Source organism: Myxine glutinosa, chromosome 1 (assembly GCF_964187855.1).
Source record: "Myxine glutinosa chromosome 1, kmMyxGlut1.1, whole genome shotgun sequence".
In the NCBI taxonomy this organism is placed as follows: domain Eukaryota; kingdom Metazoa; phylum Chordata; class Myxini; order Myxiniformes; family Myxinidae; genus Myxine; species Myxine glutinosa.
The window spans coordinates 252,560,251-252,578,741 of NC_136261.1; the positions used below are offsets into that span (position 1 = coordinate 252,560,251).

General features: G+C 43.4%; 1 protein-coding gene across 2 annotated transcripts in view; it reads left to right on the forward strand.

Moving 5' to 3' along the window:
* LOC137438768 (ankyrin repeat and SOCS box protein 2-like) overlaps window positions 1–18,491 on the forward strand; it is a 142,217-nt gene that overhangs the window by 99,028 nt on the left and 24,698 nt on the right. For both annotated transcript variants that reach the window (XM_078786009.1, XM_078786000.1), the window contains 5 exons: window positions 3,216–3,391; window positions 5,475–5,630; window positions 12,100–12,345; window positions 13,875–14,046; window positions 15,844–16,270. In XM_078786009.1, the coding sequence (XP_078642135.1) occupies window positions 3,216–3,391; window positions 5,475–5,630; window positions 12,100–12,345; window positions 13,875–14,046; window positions 15,844–16,270 (1,177 nt within the window). The remainder of the gene's footprint in view (window positions 1–3,215; window positions 3,392–5,474; window positions 5,631–12,099; window positions 12,346–13,874; window positions 14,047–15,843; window positions 16,271–18,491) is intronic.

The window sequence follows — 18,491 nt, forward strand, 5'->3', positions numbered from 1 at the left end:
GTGTGTTGTGTGGTGTGTGTGTGTGTGTGTGTGTGTTGTGTGGTGTGTGTGTGTTCTGTGTGTGTGGCGTGTGTTGTGCAGTGTGTGTGTATATATGTGTGTGTGGTGTGTGTTGTGTGGTGTGTGTGTATATATGTGTGGTGTGCGTGTGTGTGTGGTGTGTGTGTATATATGTGTGTGTGTTGTGTGGTGTATGTGTGTGTTGTGTGGTGTGTGTTTGTGTATTTGTGTGGTGTGTGTTTGTGTATGTGTATATTCATATATTCATTCATCCATGTATATATATATATCTGTGCAGTGTCTGTCCTGTCCTGTCCTGTGTTGTCACTGAACTACTTTCTCAAACTTTTGTGAATCGTACCAAACTTCTGGTATGCACATATCTCTCCCGTCGGTATGTCCTTAGGGTATTTTTTTAAATAAATGTTCTAATGTTGTTTTTTGTTTTTTTTTGGGAATTTTTTGGGGGAAATCTTTTTTCCCCAACTTAAGTTTTCAACTTCAATTGTTTATAAAATGTGATATCACGTATATTACAAATACATTTGTGCAAAATAATTGTTTGAATTATGATTGGTTTAAACCATGACAAAACAGCAACTCAGGTACACTCATTTATCTATACTAGGGCATGCCCGTACTATATCTATATCTAAAATTATATCCCCCCCCCCCCCCTCTATTTACATGAAATGGTTTGGTCCAAAGCGAACGGCTTGCGAGTACGGTGACAATCCCCCCCCCTCTATTTACATGAAATGGTTTGGTCCAAAGCGAACAGGCTTGCGGAGTTTGGTAAAGAAATCGCCATAGCGTGCACAAACGCGCAGGAAAGCGAAAGAATCGCAAATTAGTTTTAATTAGTTTTAAAACATAGTTTAACCGCCAACATAGTTTGCCAACGTGAAATAAATGAATACGCTCTCAAATGTGCCGTCCGAGGCAGAGTCTGTTCGGCACGTTCAGCACACGTGATAGCTCGCTGCTCTCTGATTGGTTGAATCGTTTTTGGGACATAGCTCGGTAACTACTTGTCCGATTAATATGAAACCTTGAAAAGGCACATCCTCGGGTCCCCAGCAATATACCTGGCAAGTTTCAAGTATATCGGACCCGTGGTTGTCGAGAAACAGCGGTCACAGACATACAGACATACATACATACATACACACAGAGATTACTGGAATTATAGATAGATATCTACACATCTGGGCAGTGTCTGTGTTGTCACTTAACGGACTCCCTCAAACTTTTGTTTCCGTGGTTGTGAAGTGTTTTTAATAACGTTGTGGTGGTTTTGAATCACGTGGTGGTGAGGTATTTTGAATTATGTGGTGGTGAGGTGTTTTTAAATCACATGGTGGTGAGGTGTTTTTAAATCACATGGTGGTGAGGTGTTTTTAAATCACATGGTGGTGAGGTGTTTTCAATTACGTGGTGGTGAGGTGTTTTGAATTACGTGGTGGTGAGGTGTTTTGAATTATGTGGTGGTGAGGTGTTTTTAAATGATGTGGTGGTGAGGTGTTTTTACATCACATGGTCGTGACGTGTTTTGAATTACGTTGTGGTGAGGTGTTTTTATATCACATGGTGGTGAGGTGTTTTGAATTACGTGGTGGTGAGGTGTTTTGAATCACGTGGTGGTGAGGTATTTTGAATTATGTGGTGGTGAGGTGTTTTTAAATGACGTGGTGGTGAGGTGTTTTTAAATCACATGGTGGTGAGGTGTTTTTAAATCACATGGGGGTGAGGTGTTTTTAAATCACATGGTGGTGAGGTGTTTTTAAATCACGTGGTGGTGAGGTGTTTTGAATTACGTGGTGATGAGGTGTTTTGAATTACGTGGTGGTGAGGTGTTTTGAATTATGTGGTGGTGAGGTATTTATAATTACGTGGTGGTGAGGTGTTTTGAATTACATGGTGATGAGGTGTTTTGAAATATGTGGTGGTGAGGTGTTTTGAATTACTTGGTGGTGAGGTGTTTTTAATTTCGTGGCTGTGAGGTGTTTTTTATTCCGTGTTTTATAGCTGTGAGGTGTTTTCAATTTTGTGGTGGTGAAGTGTTTTCAATTTCGTGGTGGTGAGGTGTTTTCAATTTCGTGGCTGTGAGGTGTTTTTAATTTCGTGGTGGTGAGGTGTTTTTATTACGTGTTTTATGGCTGTGAGGTGTTTTTAATTTTGTGGTGGTGAGGTGTTTATATTACGTGTTTTATGGCTGTGAGGTGTTTTCAATTTCGTGGCTGTGAGGTGTTTTTATTACGTGTTTTGTGACTGTGAGGTGTTTTTATTATGTGTTTTATGGCTGTGAGGTGTTTTTATTACGTGTTTTATGGCTGTGAGGTGTTTTGAATTACTTGGTGGTGAGGTGTTTTGAATTACTTGCTGGTGAGGTATTTTGAATTACTTGGTGGTGAGGTGTTTTGAATTACGTGGTGGTGAGGTGTAATCGTCCTAAACTTCCAGTCTGCACCTACCCCTCCCCTATGTGTGTGCTGAGGGGTTATTTCTTGAAAAAAAAACATTCAACCTAAATCTTCAACCTAAATTGCCGATAAAAATGTAATATCACAAACACAACAAATACATTTGTGCAAAGTAATTGTTTGTATCATGATTGGTGAAAATCATGACAACACAGCAACTCAGGTACAGTCATTATCCTCAGTTAAAATAAGCCCGTTCCTCAGTATCGACGCTTAGTAAGGCGAGCGCAGCGAGCCGAGCCAAGCTCGTGTATATATATATATATATATATATATATATATATATATATATATATATATATATATATATATATATATATATATATATATATATATATATATATATATATATGTATGTATATATATTATATATATATGTATATATATATATATATATATATGTTGGCTGCTATCTCCACACATGGGTTGGATTCAGGAGATGGAACGCAGACCGACCGTGTGTGTGTGTGTGCGTGTGTGTGTGTGTGTGTGTGTGTGTGTGTGTGTGTGTGTGCGTGCACGCACACATGCGCATTGTTAACAACTTGAGGAAGTTTTGTGACTGGTGTGATTGAGACAGCTGCGAAAGGAAAAAGGGAAATGTATCCTTTGTTTTATATTTTGATATGCAACAAAAGTTGAAAATACAAAAAGTTTTGTTGAGCGGATGTTAACTTGTCGTTCGGTACAAATGTTGGTGGTCTTGATGTTTACTGTAAATGTGTTTCTCAGCCATATCAGAGAGGTGAATGATGTGCTGAAGGCAATCGAGTTTGATGACCCCGAATCACTGGCAGCCTTGTTAAAATCCAAGGATACGCTGGACACAAACGAAGGAAACGGCTGGACTGTCCTGCATGAAGCAGCAAGGAGAGGCAGCAGGCATTGCCTTCTATATCTCCTTCATGGTGAGTGGTCATCCATCAATCTATAATATTCAAGGTCTGCTGTGTTTAAAAGTGAGAGGAAAGATTAGCATTAACTCCATGTTCACATTGCACTCGAGTGATAAGAACAATGCCCTTTCTCTCTCAAGGTTTTTGTTTATAATGCTGCTGATCTAAATTTTCAGGATTTGGATGTGTATCTTCTGGAAACTGAACAAATGCCAGGAGAATTATTCCCAGATTTTTGATTAACTTACCTGGTTCACTAATGACCTTAAGGGAGGGGATGATCTGCCCATCCAACCTGGTTCAGCCTCCATTTGACACCTTTCCACACTTTGAGGTACTGTGGTTAACTCTTAATCCCTTCAAGCCAATTCTAATTGTGCACTTAAATGATGTTGCCCACATGTACTGGAGCTGAATGAATTTTAGTACGATAAAATTTACAAAATGCTCTCATACCTACCAATATCATTCCCAATACCAGCTTTTTGATTTTAGTAATGTTTTCCTTTTGTGCTGAGATTCAGAAATGCAAATGTGAGAGTTTGTTTTTAGGCTTTTCTTATTTCATATTAAAAATTCCAAACTGTACCGCTTCCTTCGGACATTGGTGCGACTTTTTTTTTTTATTTTACTATGTCTGCCTGTCTGGCAGTCAAACAAAATTGAAAATCATTCCAAACAGGAAAGTTACTGTTTTTAGCGACATCATAAAGGACACAAACAACAGGCATGAATAACTAATGGCTCTGTTAAATAAGGTGGTGTATAAAACACTGCATCTACTGTGGTAAACTTCTTGATTTATTTTTTTGTAACCTTTAAAATCATTATTTTATTGCAATTGAATAATATACTTGAACAGTGTCGATCACAAATCGCCTTTTTGCCACTTTTGAAACCCTTCCATTTTGCAGTACTTGGACATGTTAAATAAGGTGATGTATAAGACTGCACCAATGGCGCTAAACTTCCGGAATTTTTTATACGACTTTTACAATAATTATTTTATTTCAATTGAATTATACACTTGAACACTACATGGGGCAATGTGCTTTATGAACTCTCTAGTTATTATCATTATTAGTTATCATTATTGATTTTGCAATGAAATTGAAATTACAAATTTATCAACACTAGTGACATACCCGTGCTACGCACGGGTGGGAGGCCAGAAGCAAACAGACAATGCAGAAACGGAAAATGCTAAAGCATGAAACCAATAAATTCCACATTCCTGTAGCACCTTCAGTCACACGTCAGACATGGACAGCAAGTTTGTGAAGGACTTCCATGAAAAACGTACCCGTTCGCAAACAAACGGGTACGTTTGTTCCATTCCCAGTCAATGGCGAATCTGCATTTGGCGATCCGCAAATTTCACGTTTAGAAAGTAGAAACCATCACGGCATTCCGTCATTCACTTGAACTTGATATCTCTTTTTTCATTCCAAACAGCATCACTCCAATCACAAATTAAATAACATTAATATAAAAAATAAACTTTCAACAACATTCGTGACATAAACAAATTTTAAATCTTGATGTGAAGTTCCGTACAGTTGGGTGAACACAATTACGAATTCAAAATCGTAATTGTATTCACTCAATTCCAATCATCAATTGATACTTTAATGAAACGATTAACACGATTAACATTTGACGATTTAACATTACGATTGAATGACGGTTGTATTGGGATATTATCAAACCCACGCATTGCCGTCATCTGTCCACTTCCGGATTCGCTGCAGGTTCGTAATTCTCATCAAAATCTAAACAGTATTTGTAGAATTTCAATAAAAGTCACATCACTGTTCATATCGGTAAATATTATTCCATCGTGTTTTTAAAAACTGGAAAATTGGAAAAATTGGAAAAACAATATAGCCTATTTTACTCCAGGGGTCCCAGGATTACCCACCCAAAATATCGTTGCGATCGGTTCAGCCGTTTTTGCGGTACCTTCGAACGGATGGACAGACAGACGGACGGACATTTGGTGAATTATAGTAACATTTGTTTCCATTAAAAGATTTATTTTGCTCTAAATAGCATGACTTCATGATGATATAAATGGCAATTGTTCTTTGAACAGAGTTCCCTGGGCTTGTGGATCGACGCACGCTCCAAGCAGAAACCCCACTGATGGTGGCCACAGAACGAGGAGACCTTGACTCTATGGAGCTTCTTCTTGAAGCTGGAGCAAATCCAGACATCTCTGGTGCCAATCGAGAAACACCATTGTACAGAGGTAACGTCCATTGACACCTTGATCTCATGTCACAGGTCTACAAGAGCTCCATGTTGCTGTTGTTGTTGTTCTTGTTGGGGGTCTATTTTTGAAATGTGCAGCCATTGGTCAGACAGCTGCCGAACTCCACCCACGATTGTCGCTTGATTCAACCCACCATGGCACCCAGACTAAATAATATGGCCACCATATGCTTTCTGGTGGGCCTAATACATTAGGCCTGTAGGCCTCTGCTGTTTATACACTGCCCAGGAATGTTGCGTCAGATTTATATTGGCTTTGTTTGGGTCAAGTGTTACACACGATGAGAGACCCTGAAAAATCGAATCATACATCAAATAAGATTATTAGGAAGGTTTAATCAGTTTAGTCATTCAGTATAGGGTTGAATCGGTGTAGGTTTAATCATTTTTAGTAAGGATTAATCAAGCCTGTCCTCATGCATGGTATTCGCCTCCCGATAAAATGGTGTTATGAATTTTTTGAACGGCCCCATAAAGGTTGGGTTAAACAATCCGTGACCATGTGACGAATCAGCTCTCCGTGGTGGAGACTGATGTGAAAGACAGGTGTTGAGCTAATTATTTAATCAGGCATTAAATGTGGGTCTCCCAATCATGCTGTTTATCTTTTTACAGCGTAGACCATAGGGCAAAGCCGTCTATAAGTGTTTGTCCATATGTATGTATGTATGTATGTATGTATGTATGTATATATGTATGTACAGTCACGTGAAAAAGTAAGTACACCCCATGTAAAGTTTTGACTTTTTCAACATATTTCAACACACAGCGATTTGATCTTCATTTCAACAATATTGATAGATAAAGGTGATATAATATAACAAATATCATGAAACATTTACATTTTGTAGTCCATTGGATAATTTAAATACACATAAATGCAAATTTCGCATGTGGAAAAAGTAAGTACACCCCTACATTTATCACTACTTCATACACCTAAAATTAGAATCAGGTGCACCAGCTCAGGTGCAAATGATGAGAACATCGTCAGAGAGGATCTTGGAGGAACCTGTCTTGTTTAAACCTCAGACATTTAGTTTGGTTTGCTCTTTGTTGTTGAAGTGTGCGGCGTCACCATGCCTAGATCAAAAGAGCTCCCTGAGGCCTTCAGAAAGAAGGTTATAGATGCCTACGAGTCTGGGAAGGGATTTAAAAAGATCTCCAAACAATTTGAAATCAATCACTCGACTGTCCGGAAGATCATCTACAAGTGGAGAAGATTCCAAACAACTGCCAACTTGTTCAGGCCAGGCCGCCCCAGCAAGTTCAGCCCGAGAGCAGACCGCAAGATGCTGAAGGAAGTCTCTAAGAACCCCAGAATGTCATCACGGGACCTACAGGTAGCTCTTGCCACTGTTGATGTCAAAGTGCACAAGTCTACCATTAGAAAGAGGCTGCACAAATTTGATCTACATGGGAGGTGTGCCAGGAGGAAACCTTTGCTGTCCAGAAAGAACATCACCTGCAAGACTAAAGTTTGCCAATGAACACCAAGGCAAAGACCAGCACTTCTGGAACAATGTGCTCTGGACAGATAAGTCAAAGGTAGAGCTATTTGGCCACAGTACCAGAAGACATGTTTGGCGAAAACCAAAGACAGCATTTCACCAAAAGAACCTGATACCAACTGTAAAGCATGGTGGTGGAAATATTATGGTTTTGGGCAGCTTTGCTGCATCAGGGCCTGGGCAGCTCATCATCATAGAATCCACTATGAAATCTGCATTGTACCAGAGGGTGCTTGAGGATAATGTGAGGCCATCTGTCAGAGAGTTGAAGCTCAACCGAAGGTGGACCTTGCAACATGACAATGACCCTAAACATAGCACTAAATCCACCAAGGAATGGCTGAAAAGAAAGAAATGGAGGGTTCTGGAATGGCCAAGTCAAAGCCCGGATCTAAATCCCATCGAGATGTTTTGGGGGTATTTGAAACAAGCTGTGCATGCAAGAAACCCCTCAAACATCGCACAGCTGAGAGAATTCTGCATGGAGGAGTGGGCAAAAATTTCTCCCAGTCGATGTCAGAGACTGGTAGACAGTTATAAGAAACGCCTACTTGAGGTTGTTTCTGCCGAAGGGGGCAATACAACCTATTGGAGCCAAGGGGGTACTTACTTTTTCGACATGCGAAATTTGCATTTATGTTTATTTCAATTATACAATGGACTAGAAAACTACAAAACTACAAAATGTAAATGTTTCATGATATTTGTTATATTATATCACCTTTATCTATCAATATTGTTGAAAGGAAGATAAAATAGCTGTATGTTGAAATATGTTGAAAAAGTCAAAACTTTACATGGGGTGTACTTACTTTTTCACGTGACTGTATGTATGTATGTATGTCCCTCAAAAACGTACACCAATCGGAGCTGAGAATCTGGTCACATGACAGAGGTGATGTGATGTGATTACATCTGTGATGTCATTTCGGCATACTACGACTGACTCCACACACTGCCATTTTGATTTTTATGCCATTCAGGCCGAACATATCGTCAAACCTGTCATATATCACAATCACCATGCGTTTTTAATTTACAAACAAACCATTTCATTTACAAACAAACCTTCACGTTTTTCATTCAGTGTGAAACACAAAAAAAACCGATTGTTAAAATGAACATCAAATATTGAAAGCATAGGCATTATGGGTCTTCCAACTACATGGTACGTATAGGCCTTAGGCTTCATGCCTTAATGCCTCACCTCAGGCCAATTGAGACAAATTAGCCCAGGTTTCTTAATACAGTAGTATTGTTTTTGCAATAATAATAACGTTAATAACAATAATAATAATAATATGGTAAATATAATCATAACACTGCAATCCCTTTGGCGTGACTGCAACGTTACTGGATTGAAGCGGTGTATGGTTCATTATTGACTCAAAACATATAGAATAAACCAGTATATCTCTTCACTTCCATGGTGACAGACAGCTTAGAGACTTAGAGTACTTCAAAATAATTTAATACTTACATGATTTGCTAACTGGTATCCCCACCCAGGTCATACTATCCCCTTCAACTAAAGTGTCAAACAAGCCTGAATACGCCACTGTTAGACTTTCGGTCTGATTTTTTGAGTGCTTTAAATGCGTGTTTACCAATCAGCCTGTTAACACATTTTGTCACAGGTTGTGACGCAGTGCAGACATTCTTGTTCGGTCGAGTTCGATTTTCTATGGTCATTATATGCTTGTAGTTCTAGAGAAAAGTGAGATGAAAATAATTAACTCCTTCATTTGTTCATTATTGTGTCAAGATTCAATATCCCATTAATACTACAGGGGGGTTGTTGATTTATTATGTGTGCAAATATGATGACATTTTTTATTTCCTTCAGGTGGATTTATACCCAAGATTCTAGTACACTGGTCCAGTGTCCTAATCACTGGACCGACCATCAGCATTCAATGCAAACAAATCATGTAAATTTGAAGTGCAATTTTATGACTGTTTGCATCACAATATTGTAGTTTTTTTCATCTGTTTCCGGTACACTCATTCCATGATACAGTCGTGGCCAAAAATATTGGCAACCTTGCACATTTTTCAAATAACTCACAATTTTCTCTAAAAATAAGTTGAAATTGACAAAAGTATTTGGTCTCCACAATTCTTCATTTCACTGTTAATATTTATTACAGAACCTTTGTTTTTGATTCAGAACTTAATATATCCTTTTAAAATCAGAAAATAAAAAGAAATGGCATTGACAAAACTATTGACACACAAGACTTAATACTTGGTTGCACAGCCTTTGGACAAAATAACTGCAGTCAAGCGCTTCCTATAGCCATGAATGAGCTTCCTACACCTCTCTACTGGCAGTTTGGCCCACTCTTCTTGGGCACACTGCTCCAGTTCTCCAAGATTTGAAGGGTGCCTTCTTCCAACTGCTGTTTTCAGATCTCCCACAGGTGTTCAATGGGATTTAGATCTGGATTCATTCCTGGCCACTTCAGAACAATCCAGTGTTTTGCCTTGAACCATTCCTGGGTGCTTTTTGAAGTGTGTGTTGGGGTCATTGTCCTGCTACAAGACCCATGACCTTCGACGGAGACTCACCTCTCTGACACTGGGTTGAACATTACACTCCAAAATGCCTTGGTAATTTCATGATGCCAAGCACACATTCAAGGCACCCAGTGCCAGAGGCAGCACAGCAACCCTAAAACATCACTGAACCTCCTCCATGTTTGACTGTAGGGAAGGTGTTTTTTTTTTACTTTGAAGGCTTCATTTTGTTTTCTGTAAACATAGAGATGATGTGCTTTACCAAAAGGCTATAATTTCGTCTCATCTGTCAAGAGGACATTCTCCCAGAAGGATTTTGGCTTGTTCAGGTGTGTTTGGGAAAACTCCAGTCGGGCTTTCTCAGCAGTGGGGACCCCCTGGGTCTCCTACCATAGAACCGCCTTTCATCCAGTTGGCGATGGATGGTGCAAGTTGAATCTGTCGTACCTTGTGTTTGAAGGTCAGCTTGAATCTGTTTGGCAGTTGATCGATGTGCTTTCTCCACCATTCGGACAATCCTCCGCTGCACTCTTCGATCAAGTTTTCTCTTGTGGCCATGTCCAGGGAGGTTGGCTACAGTGCCAAGGGCCTTAAACTTCCTGATAATATTGCATACGGTGGACACAGCAACATCAAGATATCTGGAGATGGACTAGTAGCCTTGACATGTACTGATGTACTGATGATCTATTTATAGGTATTGTCGGCGACGTGTAGTAACGTCATCCTTACACAAAACTTTTTCGCGGGTTGCGGCACTGGACGTCATCCGTACTCAAAGGGTTAAAGACACAAAATATCATGAAGACCCCAAGGACCCAGAAGACCCCAAGGACCCAGAAGACCCAAAATACCCTGAAGACCCAAAATACCCCAAAGACCCAAAAGACTGAAAATACCCCAAAGACCATGAAGACCCAAAAGACCTTGAAGATCCAAAGACCCTTAAATACCCAGAAGACCCAAAATACCCTGAAGACTAAAAAATACCCTGAAGACCCAAAAGACCCAGAAGACCCTAAAATACCTCAAGGACCCAAAATATCCCAAAGACCCTTAAAGACCCCAAAGACCCAAAAACCAAAAGACCCTGAAGACCCAAAATACACCAAAGACTCAAAATACATTTCAAGACCCAAAAGACCATGAAGACCCCAAGACCCAAAATATCCCAAAGACCCTTAAAGACCCAAAAACACCCCAAAGACCAAAAAATTTCAAAAAGACCCAGAAGACCAAAAATTCCCTGAAAACCCAAAATACCCGAAAGACACTTAATGACCCCACATAACCCAACAATCCAAAACACCAAAAAGACCCTTAAAAGCTATGAGGACCCAGTGGAACCCAAAGACCCAAATTACCCCAAAGACCTAGATGACTGAAAAGACCTGAGGACCCCAAAGATTCAGAAGACCCAAAACACTCAAATGACCTAAAAGACCCTGAAGACCTAAATTAACCAGAAGATCCCAAGGATGCTAAAGAGCTTGAGCACCCAAAAGACCCAAATGAAGAGTAATTATGTCTCTTACATTAGAATTGGAGACGGTGGCTTGCAAACCGAGCCTCAAGGTCGGTGTACGGAAGTTTTTTTTTTTTTTTTTAATTGCAATAAATACATGGCGTAGGGAGGTGAAATTCGCTGAACATGATGTGCAAAGTGCGCAGAGTAAACCGAGTGTTCACTTACGTCTGTAGCATGTCAATCCAAAACACCAAAAAGACCCTTAAAGACCCAAAATACCCCAATGACCCAAATTACCCCAAAAACCCAAAATACACCAAAGACCTAGAAGACCAAAAAGACCCAAGGACCCCAAATATCCAGAGGACCCAAAAGACTCAAATGACCCAAAAGACCCCGAGGACCTAAATGACCCAGAGGACACAAAATATCCCAAGGATGCAAAAGAGCTTGAACACCCAAAAGTTCCAAATGAACCAGAGGACCCAAAAGACCCTGAGGACTCCGAAGACCGAAAAAAGTAATTATGTCTCTTACATTGAAATTGTAGATGGTGGCTTGTAAACCGAGCCTCGAGGTCTGTTTACGGAAGGGGTTTTTTTTTTTAAATCACAAGAAATACAAGGCACAGGAAGGTGACATTCGCTGAAAGTGACGTGCAAAGTGCGCAGAGTAAACTGAGTGTTCATTTACGTCTGTAAGATATCTAATAAATAAAGAAGATATGGGCACACCTCACAATAGGCCCAGGCTTCAGACTTTAGGACGCTCACGCGGCTGCACCATCAAATAAACTGTTCCAACCCGTCATTAATGACGGGCTTTATACTAGTTTCTAATAAAACATGTTTTTCTTTTTTAAACCAGAACATGAATGTTTGCACAAATAGATAGGAATTATGATCTGCCTTCAAATGACGATGTTTGATATTGCACATGACCTACAGCATGTGAGATGGGTCGAGAAAGTGCAGTTGCCCTGCTTTTGGATGGTGGTGCTGATCCCAACCACCGCTGTCAGCGAGGGTGGACAGCGCTCCATGAAGCCGCTGCACGAAACTTTGCCTCCAGCGTTCAGCTCCTACTCACTGCAGGAGCCCGTCTGGAAAGTCGTAACGCATACGGCCTCACTCCATTCTTTGTGGCAGCTCAATGTGGGAAGCCAGACACCCTATGTGTCCTCTACTCAGCAGGTCAGTAGAGACAGTCACAGTCAGTGGTAGTGTCACACCATGGGTGCATGATCTGTGTTGTCTGGTGTGTGTGTGTGTGTGTGTGTGTGTGTGTGTGTGTGTGTGTGTGTGTGTGTGTGTGTGTGTGTGTGTGTGTGTGACATTAAGCGATGAATATGAAAATCTAAGTGAGCCTTAATCCTTAATCTAAGTGAGTAAGTCTTAATTAATGAGTGAGCTTATCTAAGTGAGTGAGTGAGTAACACGTAAAGCTGCAGGATTACACAAAAACATCAAGAGAGAGTCAGTAATGTAATTTAAATTTGAAGTTAAGAGTATGGTACGATTTAATGTTTGCATTTGGGTGTTAATTAAGAGAAATGTCATACATCATATATGTGAAATAGCACACAATACAGGGTGAGTGGGACTCTACTTCCTTGAGAGATGAATTGGCCAAAGATCTGAGGCATCTAAAGTTGTCTCCAAGAAGTCCAACCCTCTCCAGAAATAAAGACTGCTTTCGATGGTGCCTTTGCTTCCATTTTATATTCAATGTGGCTGAACAACTTCTCAGTGGACGTGAACATTTGCCATCTTTTGTAAAGTGGAGTAAGATGCTACTGGGAGAAAAAGTGGGGTCGTATACTACCACCCCCTTCCCACAACCGCCCCCCACCGCTCCCCTCCACCCACCTTTCCTTCCATCCGCATATAGGCCCTCATTAGAACTGGTTACATGTTCAGTATCCTGCACATCCACAAAAGATGACTCTGCCTGATGGTATAGCAGGCAGTTTTAAATGAAAAACCTTCAGTATACCGAACAAAAGACTGTGTGTGTGTGTATGTGTGTGTGTGTGTACATGTGCGTGTGTGTATACATGTGTGTGTGTGTGTGTAAACATTACCTTTGTTTTTTTGCAGAACTCCCCCTTGCCTCTCTTCACCAACATTAACATCCCCACAGTGCATAAGGTTTCACTCAAAGTTTATCATTCTTTGAAGTCATTTTGGCTTTACCAAAGTGAAAGTTCAAATATAAATGTGAAAAATAGATTCTTCCAATGCAGGCTTCATTGTGATACGTTCCACTGCGTCACTTTACATACAAATGCCGATAGCCTATGTGGGAGATGCATGTTAATGGGAGAATGGAATGTGGAAGAAAGGTGCATGATCATTGCTGATTTGAGAAATATGAAAGTTCATTCATTTATAAGTAGATGTGAATATTAAGCATGATTACATTCATTGTAAAAGTGGAATTTATATATTTAACAGAAGTAAATTGATAAACGTATTCGTGCGTGGATAAGGCACAGGAAAGATGGTCCAAATAGCCAAAAACCCGTGGACATAAAAATAAATGTACAATATGACGAAGCAATTGTAACCACCCTTCCCAATGGACTTTGGGAGGCGAATGGCCGTTACCGAATTGCATGCATTTTACACAGTTATTACAAATAAACACTCGGAGAGCATGGAAGAAACAATTTTCATGCATAAGCAAGCATGCAGGCTACAGGTGGCTGGTTCTCTCTTAGGAGTTGACATCGATACTCAAGCAAATGATGGCGCTACAGCTCTGTACGAGGCATGCAAGAATGAACATGTTGAGACAGTTGCTCTGCTTCTCAGAATCGGAGCTGATGCGAATAAGGCTACCAAGGACATGTTGCTGCCTTTACACATCTCTGCAGCCAAGGGAAACATTAGGTAAGACTTATTTGACACCTTTATTTCGATTATTACGATAAATATCAACTCTTATTCTTAAAACTAGATGGTATTCATAGAATAATTGCCCTGCGCAGTAAACGTGGTACGAGCCAACTCTTCTATTTTTGAATGTTTTTTTTCTTTGATCCAATATGGCTGCCAGACGAGGTGAGCAATTACATCATCAATATTATATTCTCTAATATAATTGTTGCGTAGATCACGCTCAATAAATTTCAAACTGATCAGTCTAAGCATTGTCCCTGACGAATTATGACGTCATAATTAAGGCACCAATGATGTTATCGTTAACATCACTTATTCCCCATATGGAGTTCTTTACAATGAGCCATGTTTCAAATTTTCTCATGTAGCTTTTTTGGAGATATAGAGGTGTAACTTTTTTCGATTTTTTCAAGAGGGCGCCCATACAACGTGACATGACGTAATTATCATTAAAATATTCTACAGGAGGAGGCGTTCCTTTGGTGAAAATTTCGTGTCAATTGGACCAAGCATTGCAGAGAAAAAAATTCATACTGATTGGATGAAGCGTTATACTTGTCGAATTATGGCGTCATAACGAAGGCACCGCTGACATCATCATTAGCATATCTTATTCCCCATGGGGAGTACTTGACAATGAGCCATGTTTCTTTTTTTTCCATGGAGCAGTTTTGGAGATATGGAGGTGCAACGTTTTTTGATTTTTCCAAGATGACGCCTGCACCACGTGACCTATGACATCATAATTCTGATTTCAAAAATTATACAGGAGGAGTCAGTCCTATGGTCCAAATTTTGTGTCCATCAGACTAACAGTTGCAGAGGAAAATTTTTTATCATACTGATCAGATCAAGTGTTTTGCTTGTCGAATTATGACGTCATGATTAAGGCACTGATGACATCATCATCAATATATCTGATTCCCCACGGGGAGTGCTTGACAATGACCTTTGTTTCAACTTTTTCCATTGAGCGGGTTGGGAGATATAGAGGTGTAAATTTTTCCAAGATGGTGTCCATACCACGTGACCTATGACATCATAATTCTCATTTTAAAAAATTATACAGGCGGAGGCGCTCCTATGGTAAAATTTCGTGTCAATCGGACCAACGGTTGCCGAGAATATGCATTTTTAAAACGCAGACACACACGTATGCCACACATATGCGCACACGTGCGCACCCGAATGCTTAACCTTGTTTTCGCTTCACGAGCGCAGGGTAAAAATAGGTTCAATAAAAGTCTTGTAATAAATCATCATTTCATGTGCAGCATGTGGTTTCTTCTTTGTGCATCATTGCTGGGAGCACAGTTGTGCTGCTGATGCAGCGCCCCCTGTAAGTTAGGGCAGGAAATTGGAATTTGGCCAGGGTGCTGGTGAGAACTCGTTTCCACTTTGCGAAAGAAATTGGGGGATCTTTAGCATCCGCTAACTAATGACAGCGGACAAGACGTCCAGCTTTTCGTTTATCTGAGGGATGATGCACACACATTGATGCTTTTCCCTGCCTGTGAAACACCAAGATGGCAGTTTAGAGATGGGTTGATATTATAACCCAGGATAAACATCTCAGAGGTGAGTGCACATACTTCTAGGATATCCTACCAGCTTTCTTGAAATGGATACGAGGGATTGAAATTTCAAATGCAACGGAAGCCTAAATTTGTTCCTGCCAATGCATGTGTGATGATACTGTCAAAATAAAATAAAATATAATAACAATATAATAACATTTTTGTAACTGTCTATCCTTTCTGCACCCCACCACTTCCACAAAATGCACAGATTATTGAAACTCCTCCTCCTGCTGACAAGTCGTTCTTGTGTAAGGAAAAGTGGGATTAGTCCAGTCTACCTGGCTGCAGAAAATGGGCATGCAGAGGCCTTGCGCCTTCTTCTGGATGCGGGATATGTCCCAAATGCAATGTTGTCGAGAGAGCGGGCAGAGCGCTATGAAGATGGGCGTGCCACAGCACTCTTTGCAGCTGTCTATGGCGGATACACGGCCTGTGTTGACATTTTACTCTCAGCCGGGGCAGACCCAAACCTCGACCCGGTGTCGCCCCTTGTTGTCGCTGTGAAAGTCGGCACAGTTCATCTTGTAAAGATCCTCATTGAAGCTGGAGCGGATCTCACTGCCAGCCTTCCCAATAACCCATGTCCCTTTCCTGTTGTTCTGCGACTGGCTTTGCAACGCCCAGACATTCTCAAGGTATGACTGAAAACACCAACTTTTATGTTAAAATGTTGATGTTGATAACAAACCACAACTTTAACCCTTTCGTACAATGATACTGGATCTAGTAAAAAAAAATTGTTTAAAAAAGACGAGGCTTCTTCAAGAAGAATGTATTGAAGTGTGGTGCTACGCACACAACTTGCTTGCCAAAATGGTAGGCCAAACGCGTTGGATAACCAAAAGAGTCTTTATTAGGAAAGCTTAAACTGTAGCACTGGGCGGGCTCGAGCTTGGAGCCCGCATATATGTGCCGGGGCCACGCCTAGTCCCCGGGCGTGGCCGATCGGTCGATAGGCTGGGCATGCCTTCCAGTTCCCCGCCTGGACGTTCGCGCCACCTGCTGGTGCGTTGAATTCGTGTCCTCTTGCTTGTGTCCGCCACACGCGCCCCCCCAGAATTCCCGCGCACCTGAAGGGTGAGTTTGCGGGGAAGCCGGATGACCCGGCCGAAACGCCCCCTGGCGATGGGTGCCGGTCTGGGGGGTGGTGGGACGGCGGGGCTGGGGGGTGCCGGGGGTCCGACCGCCGGGGGGCGGCCTCGACGCGGAGGAAGAGCTGCTGGCGGGGGTGCCGGGGGTCCGACCGCCGGGGGGCGGCCTCGATGCGGAGGCAGAGCCGCTGGCGGGGGGTGGTCCAGATCGAGGTGGGTCGGCTTGAGGCGGTCCACGGAAATGCGATCCGGGGCACCGCCGATGTCGACCGTGAAAAATTTGCCGTAGCGGTGCCCGGTGGGCGTTGTGCCGGATGAACATGTACTTGGCCGTGCGAAGCTCCGGGGCGACGTGAGAAGGCGGGCAACCGTGGTGTGCCGTTGGCACCGGGGCAAACCTCCGGGCGGTCTCCTGAAGGGCGGAGCGCTGTTGTGCCGCGGACCAAGGAGCCGTGGAGTCGGGGATAAATTCACCCGGTACCCGCAGTGGTTGCCCGAAGACCAGCTCCGCCGAGGACGCGCGCAGGTCGTCCTTGGGCGCCGTCCTGAGGCCCAGCAGGACCCAGGGGAGTCTTTCGACCCAGCCGCCATCGCAGAGGCTGGCCCGGAGCGCGGCCTTCATGAAGCGATGAAAGCGCTCGCACAGGCCATTGGCCTGGGGGTGGTAGGCCGTGGTGCGGTGTAGTTTCACCCCGAGCCCTTGCGCCACCGCGGCCCAGAGCTCCGAGGTGAACTGGGGGCCGCGGTCGGATGAGATGTCCGAGGGGGCACTGAACCGGGCAACCCAAGTGGCGATAAAGGCTTGCGCCACCTCAGCCACAGACGTCGCCGCCAATGGGACGGCCTCCGGCTACCGTGTGGTGCGGTCCACCATGGTGAGGAGGTAGGTGAACCCTCGCGAGGGGGGCAGAGGTCCCACCAAGTCGATGTGCACGTGGTCGAACCACCGCTCGGGCACCGTGAACGGGGCCAATGGTGCCTGAGTGTGGCGGTGGACCTTTGTGCGCTGGCACGCGAGGCACATCCTGGCCCAGTCGCGGACGTCCTTCCGGAGGCCATGCCAGACGAACTTTGCCCCGACGAGTTTCTGGGATGCCCTCGCGCCAGGGTGGGACAGGCCGTGGATGGCGTCGAACACCGGGCGCTGCCAGCCAGCGGGCACGATGGGGCGAGGCCGGCCGAGGGAGACGTCGCATAGGAGGGCCGTGCCCGCGACGTCGAACAGCACCTCGGTGACGCGGAGGCCCATGACAGCAGTCCGCAAGGCCTGGACGCCGGGGTCGGCGGTCTGGGCCTCCGCCATTCGGGCATACTCGACCCCGAGGTGGACCGCGTGCACGGCGGACCGGGAAAGGCAATCCGCCACCGGGTTGTCCTTACCCGCCACGTGACGGTTGTCCGTCGTGTACTCGGACCCGGCAGAGAGTGTGGCGCTGCTGCCGTGCCGACCATGGCTCGGCGACCTTAGCCATCACGAACACAAGGGGCTTGTGGTCAACGAAGGCCGTGAACGGGCGGCCCTCCAGCAGATGGCGGAAGTGTCGGACCACCAGGTGGAGTCCAAGCAACTCACGGTCGAAGGTGCTGTACCGGCTTCGTGCGGGCGAAGCTGCCGGCTGAAAAACGCCAGCGGTTGCCAAGCACCACGCACCCATTGCTCGTGCACCGCGCCCACCGCGTAATCCGACGCGTCGGTGGTGAGAGCGATCGGTGCATCGGGCGCCGGGTGCGCCAGCATGGTGGCGTCGGCCAGAGCCAGGTTTGC